Here is a 25,820-nt window from a genome sequence, read left to right as displayed (position 1 = left end):
TTACTAGAAACCTCTTTAGAAATCAGAAATACATAAGATGCCTACAACAAGATAAAATAATAGATCAAAACACGTTAATAGAAAAACTTTGCCGCTGATGAAATAACTAACTATATTTATAAGCACTTTATTTTCATAGAGCTTTATTCACAGTAGGCGATACAATACAAATGTAGGGGAGCGTTGAAAGAGATTTTATATAGGCGCAAGGTAGCAAGGGGCGGCGGGCTCCATTCATCGACGAGGCGCAGACTGCGCGGGGCACCAGAGGAGGTGCGGGGGGCAGGGTGGAGAGGGGATCGGCTCCAGATCTCCTAGTACCTCTCCCAGTCGCACGCTGAGAACACATCAGCCGGCAGCTCCGCGAAAATCCAACACCAAAGATTAAAACAGTTCAGTGCTTCAAGTGTCTGTGTTGTGATATAACGGTTGGAATTAGTATCGCTTTCAGTGAACTCCGTGCTGATTTTCAGGACATGTCACATCCTTATACGGTTTAAGGTATTTTGCTTTTGTATTTTTAATGTCTTGTTTAGACTGATTTATTTTAGGATATTTTTGGCTTACACCCTAAACAGGTATTCTATAACTTTAGCAATCGTTTTTTCTCAATTACTTAAGTCATCCTTATGGTGTTTTATTTGTACTAGGGAGTGTGCAGAATTAGATTCATTATTAAGCTATTCAGGGTTAAGGCTGTATAGTTTCAGGTTTAGACTATAGCTTAGGTCATATTCATAAAATTCTAGATTTAACGTCGTAGTTTCATGGTCAGGCCCGTGGGCGGCTGGAGGTGTTGAGTTTCGAGCTCTCCGCGGGCGCGCAGGGGGGGGCGGCGAGGGGCGCGCGGGCGGGCGTGGGCACAAACCTCCGCGCAGTTCACCCCCTCCCCGTATTGATCGTTCAATTTTCAAACGTATTTCCTAAATATTGTCACAATTTAGCATTAATACTTAGTTTCTATAGTGCAGCTCTAAGTGTTAAACAGTGATTAAGATACCAAGCTGCTTATATTCAATCAGGTGAGATGTAGACACAGTTAGTCTCGATAATTGAAACGCAAAAGCTTCAAATTAAAAAAAAATAAACCTTTGATCGTTTATACAGTTATATCTTACACAATAAGAGTTGCATAAAGCCTTGTAACGTAATAACACCCTGTAGATATAATCTGCGATGTTTTGTACCACCATAAGAGATTACGAGATGGCCGATACATGTGTGCGACAAGGACGCATCAATAGAACCTATTTATAGATCCTATACAAATACGTTTTAAAAATATGGCCGATGAAAAAGGTTTAATATTTGTTCCAGTCTTCATTGTTTGCTAATATTTTTGGATCTATAATTGGTTTAAAAGTAGTGGGGGTGGGGATTCATACCTGTGTATTTATTCATTTGAGCTTTTAGAGTGTAACTAATGGTTCTCGAACTCGAAAGCTCATCATGTTCGCCACGTTACACAAAAACAAAATCGGATAGAACTTTAAATATCGTTAATAGTTAGCTCAATTTAATACAAATATCTGAAAATAATAAATCATTTGGGACGATGTAAAGCATTAAGTGAGATTACAACAAAGCCTGGAACATCTTAACTGCGTAGAATGCGCGGTTCCCTGCGTCGTGAATGAAAACGAGATCAACAAGTAGCTCGTAACATTGGCTGAGCATCGCGCATGCGCACCATACACCCTTAACAATTCCCAATATGGCCGCTTTATAGACTATGTCTTAATTTATATAGCTATTCTAGAACTATACTTGAATAGAATCAAGAAATCTATTCCGATATAGAATCTAAACTTTATATTCCGTGCTAATAAGTCTTATATTGCATTGACAGGTAAGCTTTAGTAAAGAATCGTCAATTGATTTTAGGTCTCAATGGCCCGTTAATTGAATACAGATCATCGAACGCCATGACTAAAAATAAAGCTATGATCTAAGGTCAGATGACACGCCATTGTAGAAGTGCTCAGTGACTTGCAGTGCGTTACATTATCATGATGCTGTAGGAACTTTTAACCTATTTATACTTGGTTATTACAATTGCAATGCAATTATCAGTGCATAGTTCTAAGTGTTCAATTCGGGCTACCCCGATAAATACGCGTGAGTAAACCGTTACATCATTTAATAATGAATCAGTCTCACGATAGTTATTATAAAAAGTGTTCAATTGTTAAATATTTTGATAGGCAGTGATCTAATGCAAGAGTGACGTTTATTTTTTTTTATAGAATTCAGTTAAAAAGTGATCAAAATTAATATAAAGGACCTAATGAATCCATGAGTGGATGAAACGTTCGAATTGGAATAATAGCTGGAATAAGTAATCACAAATTTCTGAATATATCATTTTTTTTAATTCAGTTCTTTAATTACATGCAACGAATGTAAAATAAAGTGTTAGTGACGAGGTTTTACAACATCGGAATCTATGTATTTCTTGCGGCATGAAATTAATGCACAATATATGAAGTTTTCTTTTTATCTAAGTTGTTTTGAATTCGTCTCTGCCATTAGCTTGAGCCTAGGCTTTGTTGCTGCACCGAACTATTTTACAAGAATTTACAAGCCTCAAGCCAGAGCAAAGATTAAACCTAACTATGTTAGCAACGTTCATGAAGGGTACCCAATACGGGGGTCCCTTATTTTATACATCATCCAAGTCTTTATATCAAAACGATAAAGGGACTTTCATATTCGACTCAAGCGTCATGATCGCGACGTCTTTGTTAAAACCGTTTGCAGTGAAAAAAAGCTACGCAATAAAATCTACAATTTGAACAAATGAGTAACGAACATATGAATTTTAGTGAGACTTTATAAGATATGTTTATGTTAAAGTAGGTTTTATAGAGACAGGAGCTAGGTATCAATACTTTTTTAGCAATTGTATTATATGCACGACCATATAGATATGGACAAATGTTAAAATATGCAGTAAACATGTGCAACGTGGATAAGTTGTGTCCAGAACAAGGAGAAAATGTCTTTATTGGAGCCGTGTTAGCTCGAATAAATTAATGATTATTAACTCAACTGACCAATGTCAATATCAAATATTCGACCTTATCACATAAAGGTCAAAATATTTAAAGTATGGTCTGTCTGCACAGGGAAATGTCAATAAAAAATTGAACTTTTCATTTATAAAGCGCGCATAATATAGCGACAGATTGTTTTTAGTAAGACCGTAGAATTATAACATACGCTTATTGTTATCGCTTCGCATCGTTTTTCTTTTAAACCTTTTTATAATAAACGATTCTTAACTTACGATTTCTTTAAATTCCATATCAGCATTTCAATGAAGTACGAAGTATAAAGCCATGGATTTACACTAGCAAATGACGACATGTTTAAGATCACTTATGCCCAATTGTATTTAAACTGTGCCAAACACGATAAAAGTTTTTTGACAAACAGGCTTTTTTATCTTAAATAGAGATGTTATCTAAAAATTTTAACAGATTTTGCGCAGTAATCGCTGTAGGTGAATTAAATTTTAGTAGTTTCTGTTATAAGTTTGTAAAAGATTTACTCTTTTATCGCTAATTCGTTTAAATTCTCATTTTTTGCTCATTTTATGTTGCTGTGTAGAACACGATAGGCTAAACCCAGAGATTAAAGCAACAGGATCAATTTTTGATCTAATGTAGATGCAAAAAGTAATTTTTTAGAGAATCGGCTATAGCTTTTTTTGACTTAATGAGGATTGAACACAGGAGCAGTATAGTATATCTAATAGTATTAGTATGTCTAATAGTATTAGTTAAGTCGAACGGAGACCGAAGACCACGTGTGAACGGCCTGTTACGTATCTTTAACATAAATAAAACCAGCCTCCATACGTCCAGCTGTTGGATACAGGCCTATTCCCGTATAAGGAAGGTTTGATAATGGATCATAGCATAGGAGCATGCATAGGACTGCAAGACTCTAATATGTAGGTATGGTTTTTAAACTTCTACAAGGAGCTTATAAAATTCTCGTGTCGCGGTGTGTTTAGTTAAACTCCTCCAAAAAGACTAGACCGATTCTCATAAAATGTTGTGTGTATATTAGGTAGGTCTGAAAATCGGACAACATCTTCTTTTGATCTCCCGCTGCTTTTTTCACATTCCCTAAGTTATTTGTGCACAATGGCAAAATCTCGTTTGATTGGTTAGCTAGTATTAAAAAGAAGAACTAAGCTGAACATCATGTTGGCAGTGAGGGGTGGTTGTCTGGTGTCATGGTGGCCCCAGTGCGGGTGACTGGCCGCGCGGCCGTGCACGTCACCTAAGCAGCACGCGCGCTCGGAGCTGCCCCGCCATCATGCCGGCGCCGCTCGTCGTCTATGTCACCTCTATCGCGTTCCTATGGCTATGTGGTAAGTGATAACATGATTATATTAAATTTCATTTTATTACGTACGATGAAGTGATAAATTTAATTGTTTTTTTTTTTAACTTAGTAACTTTTAGTCTTCAATTACATTCAATACAATACCACATTCCTTGTCAGTTATAAGTATACTATAAATAGTAGTTTTAATTTCAATAGAGGATAATTTCGTTATGTTGTTATGTTACGTTATGATGTTATTATTGGTGACTGTCAAATTGTCTTATTTTGAAATGGATGTTTTTTTGTAGAAGTGATTGTAAAAGAATCCATCCTTATTAATATAAACAAATTTAAAAGAGGGAATATTTCACGGAACGATTCGTCTGATCTTTACCATTTCCAATTCACACGAATTGCATTTAATAGTATAGCATCACAAACTAAGTAAATTTCACAAGATTTTTTGTAAAAGAGTTGAAAAACGTCTAATATTTGCACACACTACCTTTTCTGCTTCCCAAATATTTAGCAGCTTTTACTGCACCACAAAACCATAGTGTTAAATTGACTAAAGATTCCACTACGACCAAAGATTAGATCACATAGCCCACTACATATATTATTTTAAAAGCTAGCTAAGATGTTAACAAGCTTGTTTCATTACATATACACTAAATATTTAAAGTTTGATTTTACTTACAATGGTGCAACTATATGCTTCAGAAACCTCGTGCCATTTCATTTTCCAACATCTTAGATTGACAATAAATACGTCACTTACTGCACTTAGATATACTCGTATTATACAAAACTATTAGAACAAGATTCATTTTATCAAAGCATAAGACACAATTCGTGAAAAACCAAATAGAAGCTAAATAACACCACATTTTAAATGTGTTCTCCACATTCGTTTTTAAATTAGCAGTTCTCAATGGCGGCTGTCGGCAGGCATAGCCGCCTAGATATGTTTAGCCTGTACTCGTTAGTCGACCTAAAAATAGCGACGTCCGACCTTTCCGAATTAAGTTAAACGAACCTTAATTAAATCAGGCAAGTTGGGCGAAACGTTCTATTCAGCCGTTGCGCTTACACCCACCTCCAAATTGACACGGAAAATGTCATTATTGCATAGTATATGTGTGTTTTAAATTCACAACGATTTAAACCTTATAAAATTTGGTACCTAAAAGGAAATTTCCTGATGACTTAAATTTAAAGCTGAAATACGTTTAGTCAGTTCTAATCAGTTGCATTCTTTTAAAGCGAGCTGTGAACTAAAGGACTTTTGAAAATAACGTAAATTATGTGTTAGGTAATAATTTTTGTACACAACAAAAGTCTTCTAAGTATGAAGACTACTCCTAAGTAATTTTAATGTTGAGGCAAAAACATCCCACTAATAACACAATTAAAAAAAAAACACTACGTTTAAAAGCCTCCCTAATATATGTATATTTAAATACGCTACGTACGAACAGTAAAAGCGGACGACACGCTGCCGGCGGCGGGCGGTCGTCTCGCCAACGTGACGGCCGAGCCGCCCGACCTGCGTTCGCCCATGGGCCGCGTGCCGCAGTACCAGCCACCTGCCATCGGCGTCGGAGCCATGGTCCCGCCGCAGTCCTTCTGGCCACGCAGCCCTTATACCCGCGTCGAGACCTGGCACCGTAAGTATACTATGCTATTGTAGGATTAAGCAGCCTGTTGAAAAAAACACGGTCGCAATACTTTCTTTTTTAAATCGAAGTAATCCACGAAACTAAAAAGTAAAAGTAAGAAAAAAAATATGCTTTTCAATTTGATGTCATAAAGAAGATTTAGGTCAAATTCTTGATAATACAACTTGCCCTCAGATCGCCCTGCGTTTAAGAACATGCACACCGTATCGCACGGCTCGGAAGATGACATCGGTCATGAGGAGGAAGGCGACTGTCATCAACCGTGTCCCAAGCAACACTTCTCATGCCAGGTAAATGTATACTCCCATCGTTATCTCACATTAGCCGTAGTGCGACAGTGAGAGCTATATCCTCATACAAAAAATTAATATATGTCTTACATTATAATGTCATATTTAATTCGGTTGGCGGTGTCGTGATAATGTAATAGGACCAAACACAGCATGTACATATACTGGAACACCTTTATAAACAGAAGCAAGGCATAATCACAAAAGCCAATGTAAAAATTAGAATTCTACATTCGTCTTTTGTTTCAGATATCCTGCACCTGCATACCAATGGACAAGCGCTGCGATGGTAAGGTGGAATGCGCTGAAGCAGAGGATGAGAAAGGTTGCCTCCCAGCCTGTGACGAGACGCGAAACCGGACGTTGTGCCACAGCACCAACGTGTGCATCAAGGTCGAGTGGTTGTGCGACGGAGATAATGACTGTGGCGACTTCTCTGATGAAACCCATTGTGGTAAGTTGCTGTGAATTTCGAAGTAGGTACATATTTTGTGGGTATTTGTTGCTGTTTCGTCGAAAGGAACAAAAATCTAAACATGCAAAGGCCTAAACGATAAAGTTTGTGGAGAATTGGCTAGTTTTTTGTCTTCAGTGGCTTAGGTTTAAGTTTAAGGCTATGTATAAAGCAGATAATAAAAATTGCTTTTGTAAAGAATTGGAAAGAAGATGGGAAGCAGGTAGAAAAATGGGTAAGGTAATAGTAAATGAGTAATATTTGACCCACGCCAATTGTTATAGTCAGTACCTTTGACAAAAAGATGAAAATAACAGAAGTACAAAATTGACGGAACTTAATGGTTTAGTTCAATAACATGAGATAGGAAATCTCTCTTTCCTAAGATTTTACCACGAATCCCAACTACAATCAGTCTCTTGTACTTTGCCCCCAGGTGGTACTGTTAACTGCTCAGCTGAGCAGTTCCAGTGCGCCAACGGGCTCTGCATCCACAAGGACTGGGTGTGCGACGGTGATAACGACTGCCGCGACAACTCCGATGAAACCAACTGCACGAAGGGCAAGTGAGTATTTCGAAACTGTTAAAAATGTTTGTTATAATGTTGGTGCTTTACAAGAAGATGGTCGAATCTAAGCGATTTTTTGTTTAACAGAGAAAAAATCTAAAACTGTCTTATATATTGATGAGAAACACGTGACGTGATGTGCTGTTTTTTTAGGCTTTTTGTTCTGGAAAGATAGAAGTTTATCCTATTTCAGGTTTATGCATAATGTTAATTAAAGTTTTATTTATTTTGGAACATATTACGAAGTCATAATCTTAAAAAATAAAAATAAAATAACGTAATTTAAATAAATTGTGAAACCTTTTCAGTTGCGTCATTGAGATCATGTAATTATATTCTGAATTAATCGCGTTCCCAAGCCTACTCAATGACGTCACTTTGTATTACCGTAATATAAACTGCGTCATAGACCATTACTAAGAGACGTAGATGATTTGAAACTAGAAAATCTCTACCAAGTCCTGGCTGTAGACATACATTACAATAGCAGTTAACATATGTATTTACTGGTTTATTTAAATACTTATGTATTCATAAGCGAATCATAAAAAATCTATCATTTGTTTATTGCTACGAGAGTTTCTAATAAAGCGTTGTATACGTAGCCTTGTCGCGGTGAAATTGTAATTACGTTGTAGCGATGCAGTTGCTACGGCGTAGCGGCGTAGTGGTGTATTACGCCTATGCTCGAATATTGTTTGTGAAAGCCTTTCATATCTCATCGTAAATCAGTAAAATAACTAATTATGTATATTGCGCTGAAGTTTTAAAAACTATGAAATGTGGTAAAAGAAAACGGGTTAAGATTTAATACCATCTTTTTAGGATACACATGTTTTGACAGTTTTACAAGGTCTAATGTAGTACATGGATTTAAAAAAAAATAAGTGGTAGTATTATTGTGATGTATAAATGTTGTCTGTACAAGGTTACATAGAGCTTAATCTAAAAATAGCAATGACTCAAGATAATATGTTTTTATAGTATCTATCGATTTCAGCTTTGATTCCGTTTTACATTAACATAATAAAGAGCAGTCAATGAGTTTCTATGCTACGTTACAGGGTTTTCAACTGAAGTGTTTTGTTTTGATAGGTTGTTTAGGAAGTACGTTTTTATTAAGACTGATTTATTTGGCAAAATGAAAGAAACAACAACAAACTTTAGATTTTTATACTTACAATGACAACATTTTTTGTTGTACATTATTTCAATTGAGTTTCAGTTTTAACTCTAAATGCTTTTCCGCTTAAAATGTTACCTTAACTTTTCAATAGCTATTAAGCTGATCGTTGGACCATGGTATGACTTAGACTGCCAAATCGAAAGTCGTAGGTAATGAAGTAGTAGTAAGTATAGAACGTTTTCTTAAAAAAAAAATAAAGAAGTAAAAAGAGACACCAGCACACCTGAGAAAGTTTTAAGGGTCAGTTTAATACCATGTCAGAGGCCTACGGGCCTACTTGACACTAGGTGGTACATCAACCATGCGAAAAGAAGAAAGGAATTTAGAGTTATAATACGAGTACTTACGGTACATTATAAAATGTAATATGAATAGATATAGAAGTTTATAATACATATATTTTTTGGCGCCTCTTAACTGACTTCATTCATATTTTCTCAAGTAGGCACTTGACTTCTTTTCATCGTATATTTTTTTCTCTTATTGTAATTAAATAAGAACTCCTTTCAATAAACTTCTTATTCTAAAAATAGATGATAGATGTGCGACACGCATTGTATTGTTCGGAAAGGGTGGGCAGAGGTATGCCGTCATACCGCCAGTCTGTCAAACGCCCACGAAACGCCTTGGCAGAGACTAAGAATTTTATTATTAGAATAATGAAGAAAAAGCTCAACATATACTCAATAATTCATATATTTATATTAAGTACTTAGTAGTTGTCCCCTAAAACTTGTTTTTGTGATTTTTGAGCTACGTCGCTTCGTTGATGATGAAAAACATCATCAACGAAGCGACGTAGCTCAAAAATTTTCAATTTACATTTAAACCTTTTTGAACTTCCCAAAATTAAGTTACTCGGCAGCAACATACATTTAAGCTCTTAACCTTAAGCCTGACCTAATGCTCGGCATTCTAAAGACAATTGCAATGTAGGACAAATACTGGTGGATTATAAAACAAAAAAAAACCAACGTAACTCGAGATGACTTAATGTTAACAAACGTCGAATACTCCTTGCTCTGCCTTTCATTGCGATTCCTTTTATATTTATTTTATGTAAGCTACGTAGGTGTTTACTAAGTCGAAGCAATCCCACTTGTTTTCTTTTTTTAACTTCCTCGGCTTACTTCAAGATTCTCAAGTTGCAGTCTGATCTTAAGGTTTGTTAAAAAGATATTTCGTGTGCAAGGTTCCTTGTCTATTTAGCTTCGTCGCTGGTGTTGCAGCTAGCTAGTCTGTAGTCGTATTATAGGACTATAATAATTATAAAATATGAAATCTGAACTTTTTATAAAGATTCATGTTTATTGATATTTATTAGGCATCAAGTAGATAGATAGATCAAAATATTCTTTATTGCTCACCACATAGGTATAGGATTTTGTACAAGTAAATAGTTACATGGTGCCACAATGGGCGGGCTTATCGCTAAAAGCGATCTTGTACAGACAACCTTTGATGGACCAGATTCTGAAGGAACAACATTTGTGCAGGCAGTCCGCAGGGCACAGGCTGAAACATATCGTTATTTTTCTTCATTTATGAACGTGACAAGTACGCGACAACATTCGTCAACACGGGCTGTGTAGAAGTGCCTCATGTACTTAGCTAGACTAGGTACCTTCGACCCATGTAATATTGGTGAAATGTCTGTAGCACTAAAAACATCGAACATATAGAAAAGGTGCGAATTTATTAAACTACATTCAACTTGTATTTATAGATGACGTCGTAATTTAAATACAAAATATTATGGCCCTGTTATAAAAACATTAATGTCGATTGATTGATAGCTTTGTTCATTATTCCTATATATCTACGTCATATACTTAAATAACGACGCAAAACTGATTTACGCCTATTATTTTGGTAAATCAAGATCAAGATCGAGAGGTGTTTTGATTAGCATAACGATTTTATGATTCTTCGAAATCTGATCTAAAACAGTCCCATAGAACAATTTTAAAAGTTTAGGCGGGACTTTCAGGATTTTATTTTACATTGCGCGGTACGAGCTGTAGCGGTCGGTAGATCAATACGATGGGGGTTGGCGGGGCGAGGCGGGGCGGTGAGCTGACGAGAGGGGGGCGGCGGTGGGAACGGGAGCACGTTTCCATGGCGACGCGCCTACGCGCCCCTGCGTCCCTTCAAGGAGGATCGCCCGATATATCCAAGTTCCGTGGGCGATCTCATTATAGAACGAAATCATCGACGTGATTAACATTACTGGTACACCTACAGCAACTTAATGACGCTAATATGACGTATTCATAAAGTAGGGCTAGAAACAACTGGTTCAAGTGTCGCCTATAAATAGGTCTCTATAGAACGTAATGATACGTAACGATATGATATTGAGGTCGAAGTGTACCTGAATTGTTAGAGATTATTAAATATATATGTTTTTTTTGTATTTCGTCTATTACGTAGGCTCTTAAAAACACTTTCAAGTCCTTAAGGACTAGTGAGACTTGACTAGATAGGGTTTACAATTAAAATCTTTCATTCATTATAACATTTCTTGATTAGATTTGTTTCTGAAAATGAATGTATTTTCCGTTTGAACATGCATTACTTAGAATAGTTAATACGAACGTAACCAACAATTTGATTATAATCCAATCTTCATACTTGCCTAGATGGAGTATACGGGCATATACTTCCACCATATATTTGAAAAAATAACGTTTTTGAAGATCACAACCTATGGAGGAGCATATCGCTTAACACTGCGAAATTATATCAATTTATGAATACAAAAACTATTAATAGAGATACATATACTACAGTACCTACTGAATACTGTATATGAATGTTTGTTTTCAGATGCCGTGACAACCAGTTCATGTGTGCAATTGGTGAGTGCATCTCGGAGCATTGGCGATGCGACAAGGAGGCTGACTGCCCTGATAGCTCTGATGAAGCTGACTGCCGTAAGTACCTACATACTATACACAGATTATATAAAAGATGATGATGACAAGATACATTACAGTTTTAAGTCAGATATACAACTTTGCAAAAACAACAATGGGATCTTAGGTGTAATAAAACACTATTCATCGAGATATTTTTAAAATAATTTCCGTGACTGAAACAAGTATTTGAATAATGGTTTCCATACAGCCGATTAGCGGTGTCCATCCACAGTCAAACATACAATCAACAAAAAAATTTAAAACTGTTTTGTTTCTGAGTCCTAGTACACGATATCGTTAACTTCCATCTTTTTACTATCAGCTGTGGACATGATGCGATGCAGCGAGAACGAGTTCCAGTGCGACAACAAGAAGTGCATCCGCAAAGACTTCCAATGCGACGGTGACAACGACTGCGGTGACTGGACTGACGAGGACTCCTGTCCTATGCTACCAGGCAACTGCAATGCTGGCGAGTTTAGGTAAATATACTAAAATAAGGGAAAATCCATCAGTGCAGCTTTTTGTAACTATGGTGTAACTCTTGACTTTAATCTGCTGTTGAGGCAGGAGAATATCATGCACCACTCTCATTAAATACATCAAGATTCAAGTTATTAAGGAAATACACATTTGCATATTTTATCCTCATCATAATATGAATACAAACCTTGACTTTCATAATGCAGATGCAGCGACGGAAAATGCATTCCTGACCGCTGGAGATGTGATGTTAAGAGGGACTGTGCTGACAACGGTGATGAACTGAACTGCGAACCAAACGCAATGCGAAACTGTACCGAGGATGAGTACACCTGTGCTGATCGGCAATGCATTCTGGTAAGATGTTGTGAATCAGATTTGAACTTCATATAATTAAGAGAGAATTTTGTTTACGCCTGGTGTACGGATAGTGTCATACATGTACCTAAATATTTAAACATTCTACAGAAAACTTGGCTTTGCGATGCCGTCCGCGACTGCTCAAATGGAGAAGACGAAATGAACTGCGAGGTGCGCTGCGAAGAAGACCAATATACCTGCAAAACACAAGACCATCTCATCAGCTCAGTGTTCCGGAACTGTGTGAACAGGAAACATGTCTGCGACGGCATGAAGGATTGCCCCGAGGGAGATGATGAGGAGAAATGCCCAGTAAAGAGGATTTGCAATCCGGATGACAAGTGTGAACCTGATATGTGTATGACTACGTATGAAGGCATCGATGTTTGCACTTGTCCATTGGGTTTCCTGCTAAGCCATAACAATCACAGGTATTGGAATATAACTTCTCACCTTTTCACCTCAAGATCACGTTATACCGCTGCAAAAGATATTGATAGTTCTACTGTCGCTGATGAGTGTTTTCTTTTAGTTGCCGGGACATCGACGAGTGCATGTACGAACAAGACCCAGTGTGCTCTCAGACCTGTTCAAATACAGTCGGCAGTTTCAAATGCGGCTGCATGACTGGATATGTGCTGAGACCTGATGGGAGATCTTGTAAGCCAACTGGCGAGTCACCAACGTTATTGTTTTCAAACCGCGTTGGTATAAGACAGGTAAGGAAATATAGTTTTTATTTTTAATATTTCCCAAAACATGAACATGATTAATATTTTTTGATTCCATGTTCAGGTTTGGCTCACTGGCGACAACTATATGCCGGTTGTGAAAGGCCTTCATGATGCAGTCGCTTTGGACTATCATTACGAAAAGCAGCTTGTTTTCTGGTCTGAAAACAACCTGAAGGTTATAAGAGTGGCTCAATTGAATAGCAATAATTTGACTGGTAAGTGTTATTGATAACATAGTCGCTTCTTACTTTTTTCATATGATATTCGAGTTTTAGGTACAGGCAATTGATTTCAATGACGTTTACAATATTTGCTTTGTTTTTAGATGTCATAAGGTGGGGCCTAGAAACGCCTAGCGGTGTGGCAGTGGACTGGATTCATGACTTACTATTTTGGACGGACTCTGGTACACGACGGGTGGAAGTGACCAATTTGGACGGTTCTCAGAGAGCTGTTATAGCTGCTAATGATCTGGATAAACCAAGAGCTATTGCAGTGCACCCCGGAGACGCTTTAGTGTTCTGGACTGACTGGGGTAAGTGGCCTCAAGCAACCTTCAAACTTACAACTTCTTAACTTTGTGAAAATTAAAAAAAAACACATCAATAGCGATTAGTATCATAATTACAGTAAGAGTTAAGGTATTTTACAAGTTTTTGTTTTTGTTTCTTTAGGCCCCAATCCTAAGATAGAACGTGCGGATATGGATGGCAGCAGAAGAAGGAGTATCATTGTGGACCGAATCTTCTGGCCAAACGGTTTGACCATCGATTACACTGAGTCAAAGATATACTGGGCTGACGTGAAACACCATGTCATTGAGAAAGCTTCGTTTGATGGTAGGAATCGGAAGAAGGTACGTCTATAAAGCTAACCACATCCATTTATGAAAGTTGTATTTTGGCAACTTCTTCACGATACGATGGAATCGAAAATTAAAACAGCATACTCGTACTGAAACCATGACTAAATAAGTATTAATATGTAATTATTCAACAGGTAACGAATAAAGGTCTGCCACATCCGTATGCACTGACTCTGTTCGAGGATGCCGTGTACTGGACGGATTGGCACACTAAAAGTATCTCGACTGTAAACAAGAACACTGGAATGGGGATACAAACTGTGCATGCTGGACTTAATATCCCTATGGATATTCATAGGTAAGTTGCTCGCGACATACAATACTTGAAGTTAGAAGTCACCTAAGTGATGGCTCAAATCTATTCGTCTCTACTTGTTGCTTGACAATGATAAAGACACAAAATTAACCAGCGTCGTTCTTGAATGAGAAACATTAGCTGTGTATAAATAAGTTTGTTTTCCACAGTTACCACCCGCTGAGACAGATACGAACGTACAAGAACCGGTGCGGTAACAACAATGGCGGTTGTTCCCATTTCTGCTTGCCGAACAGTAATGACCATACCTGCCGATGTCCTGTTGGATTCAATCTTAACTCTGATGGGTATGTTTATTATTATCCACTTGATATCTTTATCGACAAATCTATTATGATTTCGCTCTTTTCATCTATTTGAAACTATTTCCTTTTGTACTGCAAGTATTTATAACTCGTGTTTTGACTTGCAGCCGCATATGTGAACAAACCCCAGAAAAGTTGCTTCTTTATGCCCGCAAAAAGGATATAAGGCTGAAACAACTTAATCCACGAAAACAAACTGATTCCTTGGACATGGTAAGTCATTATTTACCTACTGAATTTTCTTATGTGGTAAAAAATAATTGATTATTAACTGAAAAAGCAAGAATTTCATATCTCTTCGTTTATTCAGGTAATTCCTCTGGAAACGATCAAATCGGCAGTAGCCTTAGACTGGGATCACAACACCAACTCAATATTCTGGACCGATGTGGACAAGGACACCATCAACCATGCTTATTTAAACGGAACGCAACAGAGTGTTATCGTAGGAACCAACCTAAGTAAGTCTATATCAGAAAATTAGAGTGACGTAAATATACATAAATGTTTTATGGCTTTGTGCTATTTACATTTATTTTAATTTTATAAAATCTTTCAGTCTGGCCAGCCGGTTTAGCGTATGATTGGTTAACTAACAAGCTGTATTGGACTGACGCTGGCACCAACAGAATTGAGGTGGCAAATGTTGATGGAAGCATGAGGACCTTGCTGGCTTGGGATAATATCGAGAGGCCGAGAGACATCGTCGTGGATCCGAAAGGTTGGTAATTGGTAATTAGTAACTACAAGCGGTGAAGGGTGGGTGGAACTGGGTGCTGTCCAGTGTAATTTGTACTTCAAAGCCTTCAAAAAAGACCTTAATTTGAATAAATGACTTGATTTAGATTTTTGTAGTGTAAGTACATTGACATAACTTCACACACCCATTACTAGGTGGCGTCATGTACTGGTCAGATTGGGGCACCTCCCCCTGTATCGAACGCGCTGACATGGATGGTGGGAACCGACGGCGACTGATATACGGCAACATGACTTGGCCTAATGGACTAGCTCTCGACCTCGTACACAGCCGCATCTACTGGACCGATGGCGGAAATCAGACTATTGAATACGCTAACCTGGATGGCTCTGGAAGAACTATTTTGATAGGTATGTAGAGACTTTAGACACTACTGAATGAAACCGGGAATCCTGATGGTACTGATGAATATATCATTGACCCTATAGGACAAGATTTACGTCACCCCTTTGGGCTTGATCTCTTTGGTGACGAAGTGTTCTGGACCGATTGGGACACCCAGTCCATTCAAGCTGCCAACAAGTACACAGGCAAGAACAGACGGACGCTCGGCGCTGGTGTGGCCGGCCTTATGGATGTCCGTGTGTTCCACAAGGAACGACAAACTGGAGTCAACCGGTATTTTATCATTTATATATGTAAAACAAAATCTTGAAAAATATGTCTTGAATTGTTATAATTTAAAAGATGACTAATATTGTTTCTTCTTTTTAACAGATGCCTCAAGAATAACGGCGGATGTTCACACCTTTGCTTACTGAAGCCAATGGGCAGATCATGTGCTTGCCCTATAGGAATCAAGATTGGCGTAAGTTTATTTGATAGAAACAATTTCGACTTATTTTTCTTCATCTGCCACTAATTTCATCGTGTCATTTTGCAGAAGGATGGCAAGACTTGTGCAAATGGACCCGTGAACTACTTGATATTTGCTCACCGAGTCGACATTCGTGTTGTATCCTTGGACGTACCTTACCTGATAGATGTACCTCTGCCGCTTCCTATACTGAAGAATGCATTTGGTGTTGATGTCGATCACAAAACAAGTAAGTTTAGCCAAAAATTACTAACAAGAAATTAATGAAACTTGGTAAAAAACCTTTCAAGCAAAGATGATGTTAATTATATTTTTTGAATAATAGGTCTTATTTACTGGACTGATACTGGTGAAAGGAAAATCCAACGCGCTAATAGGGCTGGTCAGGACATCGAAACTATTATTGGAAAAGGTTTGCATACAGTTGACGGAATCGTGATTGACTCTACCGGTCGCAAGGTTAGTCTTATTTCGCTCAGATTTAGTTTCTCGTGTTTATGGCAATAGGCAATTTTTTAACTTTAAATGACGTTTTAAGATCTACTGGACCGACGGTGGACGAAACAGCGTCGAAGTAGCTGAACTTGATGGCACCAACAGAAAAGTTCTTGTATGGACTGGACTGGGTAAGCAGCATAATATTTTTGAATGCAGACTTATGATTAATATTTTAAAAGAACCCAAACTAATACTCAAATTAAATACTTTTGTTTTCGCAGACTCTCCTCGCGCTATCGCATTGCATTACGAGTACGGATACATGTTCTGGTCGGATTGGGGAACATCTGCCAAGATTGAACGAGCCGACATGGATGGAAATAACAGGTATGTTTCACCACACATTGCATTACAGCCGCAATGTCATAACTTATTTATATTGTTTCTAACAAAATTTATTGTCTAGGCGAGTAATCGTCGAGAGCAATATCAAGTGGCCAAATGGTCTGGCCATCGACAAAACCGAGGGTCGTTTATACTGGAATGACGCAAAGGTTCTGTCTATAGAGAGTTCTGATTTTAACGGAAACGATCGGCGAACCATTTTGAGCAATGTCCCGTACCCTTACGGAATAGTGATTGTTGGACAACACGTTTATTGGACGGACTGGAGAACTCAAGCCCTGCATAGAGCTGACAAGAACAATGGCAAGAATTCTATAATTATTAGGAAGAATCTGGAGGGACTGATGGATATACGGGCAGTTCAGGTATTTACACGACTCTAGTAGAGCTATGTATGATCTTATCTAAGACGTATTGATTTCGATTCGGACCGAAATGCTAAATTTCCGCTTGTAAATAATATCGTAACATTCTTTCCTATTTACAGGGAGAACGTGAACTTGAAAACGCTTGTGGAACGAATAATGGCGGCTGTTCTCATCTCTGCCTTCGATCCCCACAAGGTTACTCGTGTGCTTGTCCAACCGGCCTACTATTCAACTCTAGTGACCCGAACCCTAAGACTTGCAGGAAGTATCCTGAAAACTTCTTGTTCTTCGCAACGAAGACTAGTATTGCTCTGATATCGTTTGACACTCCTGAACAGTGGGATGTGGCTTTCCCTATCAAGGTACAGAATGCTGTCGCTGTTGACTTCCATTGGGACCGCAAGCTTCTGTTCTACACTGATGTCGATATGGATGTTATCAGGTATGAGAGTAATGAATATAACTAAATCTGTTTTCTTTATGCATATTCTACGACTTATGTAACCATAAGTTTGTATATCAATAAATACTATAAACTATGCTTATTCTGTTCTGCCAGGTCGATTAACATGTTGAACATGAGCGATACGAAAGATGTCATCAAAGGTAACATGGGTATTCCTAACGGTTTGGGCGTGGATTGGATCGCGAACAACATTTATTGGACTGACAATGAATACAAGGTAAGTAAAGGCAACAAGACCAGAACAGTTGTCATGTATTGTAATAGAAGGGTTTCAGCGATTATAATATGATAAAATTGTCTGCAGGTTATTGAAGTAGCGCGGTTAGATGGGACTTCAAGAAAAACATTACTCAGTAATCTCAGTGAACCAAGAGCACTAGCACTGTTTCCTGCTAAAGGGTGAGTAATTGTCATGTACGTCATAGGTGAATTCTTAAAAGATATCGGAATATTAAGTACTTTGTTTCTAGGTACCTTTATTGGAGCGATTGGGGTCAAACGCCATGTATCGAACGAGCTTTCTTGGATGGCAGTCACAGGAAAATAATTGTCATCCAAGATGTTGGCTTCCCCAACGGAATAACTATTGACTACAAAGACCGCCGGCTTTATTGGACAGACGCTTTGAGACATAGGATTGATACGTCTGACTTGAACGGCCAACACAGGGTCCAGCTGATTCCAGAAGCCAAGAATCCTTTCGGAATGACACAGGTATTCTAATACTACTTACAAGAGCACACTAATAGGATTTTCATTTGATCTAGATAATTGCTAAACTAGACACAGGTTCTCAGCTCTCTCCCTAGAGAACCGAACAAACCAATACTATGTTACACTTCCATTCTCAGATCAACATCAAAATACCACAATCAGGAATAACGCAGGCAAGTATGAACTTCATATGCTCAACCCAAAGCCAGGCTTGTTTCACACTACAGCTTTTTTGTTACTTACTTCTGAATTTCATTTCAGTTCAACGACTACATCTACTGGACGGATTGGTACAAGAAAGCGGTGATGAGGGCTGACAAGAAGACGGGGAAGAATGTGACTGCGCTGAGAACTGATTTGGAAATGACGATGGAAATAAAAGCGGTGTCGTCTGACAAGCAACACGGCTGGAACCCGTGCAGGGAAGACAACGGAGGATGTTCTCATTTGTGCTTCTTTAGGGAGCATGACTACATCTGTGCCTGCCCAGAGGATGCTGATCATCGGCCATGTTCCACAGGTACATATAATACTTTTGCACCTTACACTAATCACACTAATCCGTAAGGATTACCGTGCGTACGTCATCGACGATACTTAACCTATATTGGGAATACCAATAAAAAAAATCACACATGGCGTCATTAAGTGGCTTTGTACCTACGGTACTTAAATTACCTTTTAAATGTTTAAATATGGAATGTGCCATAATAACTCGACGATTTCTATTCAGTGCCGAAGAACCGCATAGACAACAAGATGCCAGCGCACTACCCATCTTTCTACGACTACACGGACATACAGGAAGAGAACGGCCTGCCTCCTCCTCCAACTGCCATCCCTGACGCCAGCACTGGAGCCATCATCATCATGGTCTCCGTCATGACCTGCATCTTACTCGGAATTCTTGTCGTCGCATTCGTTTGCGGTAAGAACGAATAACAATTCGATTCCTGATCCCATGCTGCAATACTTAAATCGTCACGCAAGAGAAACTATTAATACGTAACTAATTGATAAATTTATTTTTATATTCTCAACAGTTAAAATGAACCGAAATCACGGTGGGGACTTGAAGGAGAACTACCGTGATTCAGGCGGACACATATCGTTCCACAATCCCAACTACAGCTGCAATACTGGCGCTGGCAGCGCCAATGCTGAACCACTGGAGCGTCGCACTAACCGCTTCCAAGGCATATTCAAATACGACAAGAATCAGGTAACAAATAGATTCAATAGTTATGAAAGTAATGCTGCCACAACCACATTAATCATTCTGGGCCAAATTAAAAGTTCCGCTCGAGAATGACAAAAAAATAAGTTTCCGACGTTCCAAGTTTATGACAACGATAATATTATGAATTCTTGATCTTGTTGCTCATAGGAGCGAGTCACCAACGTGTACATCCCGGAGGGCACCAGCCTCCTGCCGCCGGCACCGGCCCCGCCGCTGCGAGCCGCGCCCTCCCGGCCCGCCACGCACGACGACTTCGAGCCCGTGACGCTGCACTCCTACGCCTGAACTGATGCAAGCTACAACCGGACACCACGCCCTAAAGCGCCGCCCTTCTAGCTAGTACAACAAATGCTAACGATGGTGAATGCGAACGGTCAACGGGGCCGCGGTTCTAAACAGAACGAAACTGTAGAGCCGTTTTCTAAGAACACACCTCAGACAGTACGAAGTCCGCATCAAATGTGGATTACGTCAGGTGAACTTAAAAAAAGGCTCTCCCGATAGCCAGTACGAGAAGAAGCGTCTGCCCGCGTGCCTCCGGTCGTAAGTAAGTATGGAAATTATACACGTTACACGTAATTCTTAGGTGCGTCGACATCAATTATATCGCGGGGTTTTCCCGTTGAACAATGCCTCCAATTTACGTTCTTCCACGTGAGAATCCTGCGCTGTAAATATTGTGGCTGCCAGTATTAGAGAGCTAGAACAGTGTTTCTATAAAATGGTTACTTGGTGGTATTTAGATTTTACATAATGCGTTTTTTGATCAAACACAGTTTGTAAAAGGACAGTTATAACCCGTCGTGGTTCTGCATCATGGACGTTAAACCAAAACTATGAACATTAATGAATATGAAAACGAGAAACATTTGAAGTGTGGAAGAGATTATAAAATCAATATGATTTTACATACATTATGCAGATATTCGTCAATTGCATTTAAAATGAAAATGATTCACGTAGGTATTATAAGATCACTATGTAAGCCAAGTATTAGGATCAAACTAACGGTTAATATACGTATCTATATCTAGATTAGATTATAGGTACTAGATGGTATGTGTGTAAAGTAATAAAACTTCATGTCCACAAAATTGCCATCGTTCGATACCTGTGTCAAAATTATTCCGTCAGATCTATCATACGAGTGTCATTAATACGAACTTCATAATACAATATTTATATGAAATATGATTATTGTTATAGTTGATAGGGATAGGAAAAATTGTTTAGATGCATAGCGAGTCTGGACGATTTCTTGTCACGTGTAAATAGGTGTATTTATTTGTAAGGAATAGAGGCCGGATTATAGGACAAGGGTTACCAGCTATTAAATAACAAACGCTTTAATGGAATAAAATCTTGCGACAATGCACCTGCATTATTTGATTACACAAACTAACTATTCTGGTAGCTATATTTGTCGTATAATCTGATCTTTAAATTAAACTAAAGGGATAATCTCTTTGTTAATGAATCGTAAATTTAACCCAAAGGGTGAATGGTTTGACAACTCCGATAGCACGCTGCCGGACTAAGACCGCCCTCGACAATACTTGTTACCTTTACCAAAAGGGTGAGTGCTGGGGCGTCCTACTTACGTTACAATTTAATTTCGGCGTGATATCGAAGTGTTAAAGTAAGACATAATAAATTCATCAATATTTATTATTTTTGTACGAGTCGGCTGTCGCTCATTCCCCGCGGCTCACGGGGAAGAACGAAAGTGACTTTTATACTATAGAACAAAGTTATATCTAGTTATACGTTAAGATAACTGTACAGAGGTTTGGGATCACGAACGTGCCGTGTTGCTTGGAAACGATGCGTTGGACTTAATGTATAATGTATTCAGTATGATTTTTATTAATTTTAAAGATAATAATATTTTAAGGTGCGTAGAGCAGCGTCTATGAGCAACACGATGCGACCGAAAGTTTCTTTAAAACAAGGGACATACTCCGGAGTGGAATCCCGACCTCACTAAGATGTGGTGTAGTTAGCAGTTTGTACTAAATAAATACGTAGCTATTACAACATGGTATACATTTATACTATCAAATGTCATAGTTTCACTGAATATAATATAAAAACCGTTATTTTCTTATTACTTTCGAAAACAATCCGATTTTAGAATTAATTCACCAACTTTATTATGGTGACAATAAAATATCAGTGTAAATAGTTAGTTTTAATTACCAATTATTTTTTCAGCCAAAATTGATATTGTAAATAATAGTTTATTTATACTTTGTACGATATATATTAAATGAAGCCGATTTATTTTGAACGAACGCCACACGCACGTAGCAGGTTCGTCTCATATCAGAGTTATTCATTTAGTCTCTAATTAGAATTAATATTAATGGCTTTGAAATTACTCTCTGATCATCTGACATCAATAATAACGAAACTTGAAGGGCGCTGTGACTGACGGATTTTGTAAGAACATTCTTTTGTTTTGTTACGTGACAGCCGAAGGTGACATAAACAAGAAAAAGGTATTAAAGTTTCACAGGGTGTTTTAATTAAGGTAGAATTAGGACGGACGTCATCGGACACTGATCCGGAAAAAGAATTCTTGAAATATGTTTTTTTAAGTACATTCATTTAATTATCGTACGACATAAAGAAAAACATAAAACTATTTTTATGGCCAATTTGGGAAGAAGTTTATTTGGACATAAACGGCGCTAAAGTTTGAATCTTTTTGACCTTTTCTTACTCATTGTAAAAGGTCAGAATCGATTTAAACCTTAGAGTGACGTTTACACAGCATTGTGGCAACACCGACAGTTTTAAATACCAAACGAAAGTTCCTTTTCTGTACCACTACTTATTGAATTTGTATTGTATAAAAGACTAAACAGTAACAATTATGTATAGTATATTTATTTATATTATAAATATATATTAGAACTCGTATGTATTTATATGTTGATATAAAAAAATAAATAAATGTCCATGAAATCCATCTGACTTTTCGGATCACACAAATACAAATAATAATATTTTACTAGCAAAGCGTATTCAACTTTCTCATGGGTACTAATTGTTTTTTTATTGGGGATATTGTGAAACAATCCGGCCTGTTTCGAGTTACTAAATTTCTTTGAAATCCTATATTTATACAAACTTTTTTGTAATTCTTTCACACCTCTTTTGTATTGTATAGGTAAAGCTCACATGCAATGTTTTTTAGTTTGGATAGACCTTGCGTTGTATACGCCTCTCGTATAACAAATAACCAGTACCTGTACTATGAGTGCTCAGAGCAAGACTTCGTATTGTGGAAGCGAGACGTACTGCACTGCGTGTAATGGTGTCTCGCTTTCGCTAAGGCAATAGTCCTGAGTTAAAAGCTCATAGTAGCTAAGTGGGTTAAGGCACTTTGAAAAAGTACACTTAATACGACGCAATACTTACAAGTGTGTTTTAACAACTAATATGAGTTATGTCTAGATGGAGACGAAAATCCATTTCAATAAAATGAAAGAGGCTTGGAAGAACGGTTGCAGATCCATTACTGTTTTATATTAATTCTAAGAAATATTTTATGTAATTGTTTTGTTACATAGCTTGTAAGGGATGGGAAACTAATATAGTGAGTGCTGTGATACCGGATGCTTTGAGAGTCGTAGTGTGGGTAATCAGCGATGGCGGTTATTATATTTACATATATAATTATCCAAGTTTATTTTGACGATCCTAATATTATTGTTTACGTTGTCATGGTAACATATGGAACGCGGACACAGACACAAAGTGTCAATAAACTCCATAAGCAAACTAAATACATTTTAAGGGTATTAACTAAAATTTAAAAGTGCTATGTGTGCCAAATTTAAAATTTTCAATATTAACAGACATAATTGGTTGGAATAAAATAATTAAATTTATAGTTAATTAAACAGCTTTTACACCTTTGAAGCCTCCTTTTATAGAGGTGTTAAAACTGTTGTTTAATTTATATTGTACTGATTCAAGAATAGATATTATCCAAATAATTCGTGTTTTTATTTCTGACCCCGAGTTCTGCCCAAATTTCTTTAAGTTAGCTTTGCTCCTGAGTCAAGTCTGCCTTCGATTGTGTCACTTTGTTCGGTCTATGGCTTCCTTCGTCCATGTTTGCCATATGCAAGTTTTTTCGCCACAGTCATCCTCCTTGCTCTATATTGGATGTAACCCACAATGTTCTTACTTGGGCCCGCAGTTATCCAGCAACCGACAAGCGGGTCAATTTTCGTCATGTAAAAGGTGAATAAATAAAAGTAATGTATAAAATACACGTACTAGTTTATTTCATATGAACCGTACTATTACATACATAGTCGTCGTTACACTTAGTCAACAACATGAAATAACACTTAATGGATATAGAAAGGTTCTCAGGTAACACGAGGAATTTGTTTTTCTGACGTCATAATTACAGCTGTGCCGCCGGCATAAGTGGTCATATTGACTAGGGAAATAGTTTTTAATTTGTTTGATTTACTTAATGGTGTTAAAGTAAGAAGGTTTCGTTCTTTTGCCGTTGATTTGTTCACACGGTTAACATAGATCCTTATTGTTGCGGCTACACAATAGCATTACATTACACCTATTGAGGCAGAATCAAATCAAGGTCATGCAAATTTCGACACACCCTATTAAAATTGATCACTACTACTCTGATATAACGGTTTTTAGTGGCAAAGCGAGATTCCTAAGAGACTGCTATTTGCTTTGACGAATCCGGGAAGGAAATGACACGAAAGTGGAAATAGTCTTGGAAACACTAGTACGCTAGGGTTGATTAGTTCCTTTTTTTTAATTTGACTGTTATATACCCTTAGACCTACAATAGAAATTCTAGAGATTATTTGTGTGTTAATACGTTGTGCAAGGTAAATTTTTGTACTGTTTTTCATAGATGAAGATTGCCAGTAGATAGCGCCACTATCTTAGCTATGTTCCACTTCTTCATTATAGCAAACCTAGATCTATACTATTAAATCCTGGCAATTTTGCCCTCGATGGCCTCGATCCATCAGTTTGACCACAGAAAAACATATTCCTCCCATACAAAAGTTATTAAAAATAGATTTACATAGTCAACTAACACGCAGTAGTTACATTTCTCGAAAAATCGTTAGAAAATAAAAGTTCTCAAGTCGTTTCGAAATTGTTAAACGTAGGTATAAGTATTTGTTCTTCTAATTTAGAAAGCGAATATTTTGTTTTATGCGTTTTCATAAAATGACAATCCATTTAAGTTTTGGTAACACATAATTAGTTTATCATATAATTTTGTCATGATCGCACTATTTACAAATATAAACCTATACATATATTAATACTAATATACTCTCGATAGTCAATCATTATTTTCAAACATTTTGGTACTCTATGTTAATAGATAATGTTATAAAATTGTATAATACTTCATAGTCATAATATTGAGCCAGGGTGTCATGTATAGTCCAAAAGTTAAAGCTAACAAAAATAAGTAGTTACGTTAAATTAGACCGGCTTTTTTAAACTTATACATTATACTATGCGCAAAAGAAAGATTAAAATAAGGTACATATTTATCAAGGAATGTTTAGCCCAGTTTTAGGTACAAGGTAAAAAAAAATATTTTTCTAGATAAATAGCAACACCGTTATCTATGCAATTTATTATTTTGCAAATTAAGTAACCTTTGAGGAAGACTAGCAGTACTTCCTAATAATTTTTTAAAACATAAATAATTGTTTTTCCTAAAATAATCTCTATGCAACCATTACATAATTAATTTCCAAGATTTCTCTTATTGGACTGAATATTAAGTCACTGTTTTCTTTAAATATCTATGATAGTCAATTTGATCGTATTAAATACATCGCCAATATTTGCATTTTGTTACAGCTTATAACTAAACCTTGGTTTTTCAGATCTTGTTCTAGCCACACCTAAGGCGTGCGGCCGAGTCTTAAAGTAATTATTATAATAGTTAAAAAGAGACCGCGATCTACACACCGTAGAGTGGCATCTCTCTTTAACAACTGCAATATTATTACTTTAAATCGAACCCTCCTGCCAGTAAGTCAAGAGAAAATAATTGATCCTTTAAATATAATATTAA

General features: G+C 37.3%; 1 protein-coding gene across 1 annotated transcript; it reads left to right on the top strand.

The window, feature by feature from the left end:
* Nucleotides 1-405: 405 nt before the first annotated feature.
* On the top strand, nt 406-23,571 carry LOC113507955 (low-density lipoprotein receptor-related protein 4). Its single transcript, XM_026890898.1, has 35 exons — nt 406-501; nt 4,225-4,384; nt 5,823-6,011; nt 6,198-6,313; nt 6,563-6,767; nt 7,204-7,333; nt 11,352-11,458; nt 11,766-11,925; nt 12,133-12,283; nt 12,395-12,717; nt 12,819-13,005; nt 13,082-13,235; nt 13,346-13,555; nt 13,695-13,876; nt 14,020-14,183; nt 14,351-14,488; nt 14,614-14,719; nt 14,817-14,967; nt 15,066-15,227; nt 15,401-15,616; nt 15,695-15,884; nt 15,984-16,074; nt 16,150-16,312; nt 16,409-16,542; nt 16,622-16,709; nt 16,803-16,908; nt 16,988-17,291; nt 17,414-17,736; nt 17,854-17,977; nt 18,065-18,159; nt 18,231-18,474; nt 18,736-18,994; nt 19,208-19,402; nt 19,518-19,696; nt 19,862-23,571. The coding sequence occupies exons 2-35, from the start codon at nt 4,330-4,332 to the stop codon at nt 19,997-19,999; spliced, it is 5,739 nt and encodes a 1,912-aa protein (XP_026746699.1). The 5' UTR covers nt 406-501; nt 4,225-4,329; the 3' UTR covers nt 20,000-23,571.
* The last annotated feature ends 2,249 nt before the right edge of the window (nt 23,572-25,820 follow it).

This window comes from Trichoplusia ni, chromosome 2 (genome assembly GCF_003590095.1).
Source record: "Trichoplusia ni isolate ovarian cell line Hi5 chromosome 2, tn1, whole genome shotgun sequence".
NCBI lineage: Eukaryota > Metazoa > Arthropoda > Insecta > Lepidoptera > Noctuidae > Trichoplusia > Trichoplusia ni.
Note: the sequence above shows the minus strand (reverse complement) of the source record. Positions and strands in the feature narration are given on the sequence as shown.

Coding starts and splice junctions, on each gene's coding strand:
- LOC113507955 (XM_026890898.1), top strand. CDS start 4,330: ATGCCGGCGCCGCTCGTCGTCTATGTCACCTCTATCGCGTTCCTATGG. Junction 16,710..16,802: donor TCTTGTATGGACTGGACTGG/GTAAGCAGCATA, acceptor TTGTTTTCGCAG/ACTCTCCTCGCGCTATCGCA. Junction 17,737..17,853: donor GTCGATATGGATGTTATCAG/GTATGAGAGTAA, acceptor CTGTTCTGCCAG/GTCGATTAACATGTTGAACA.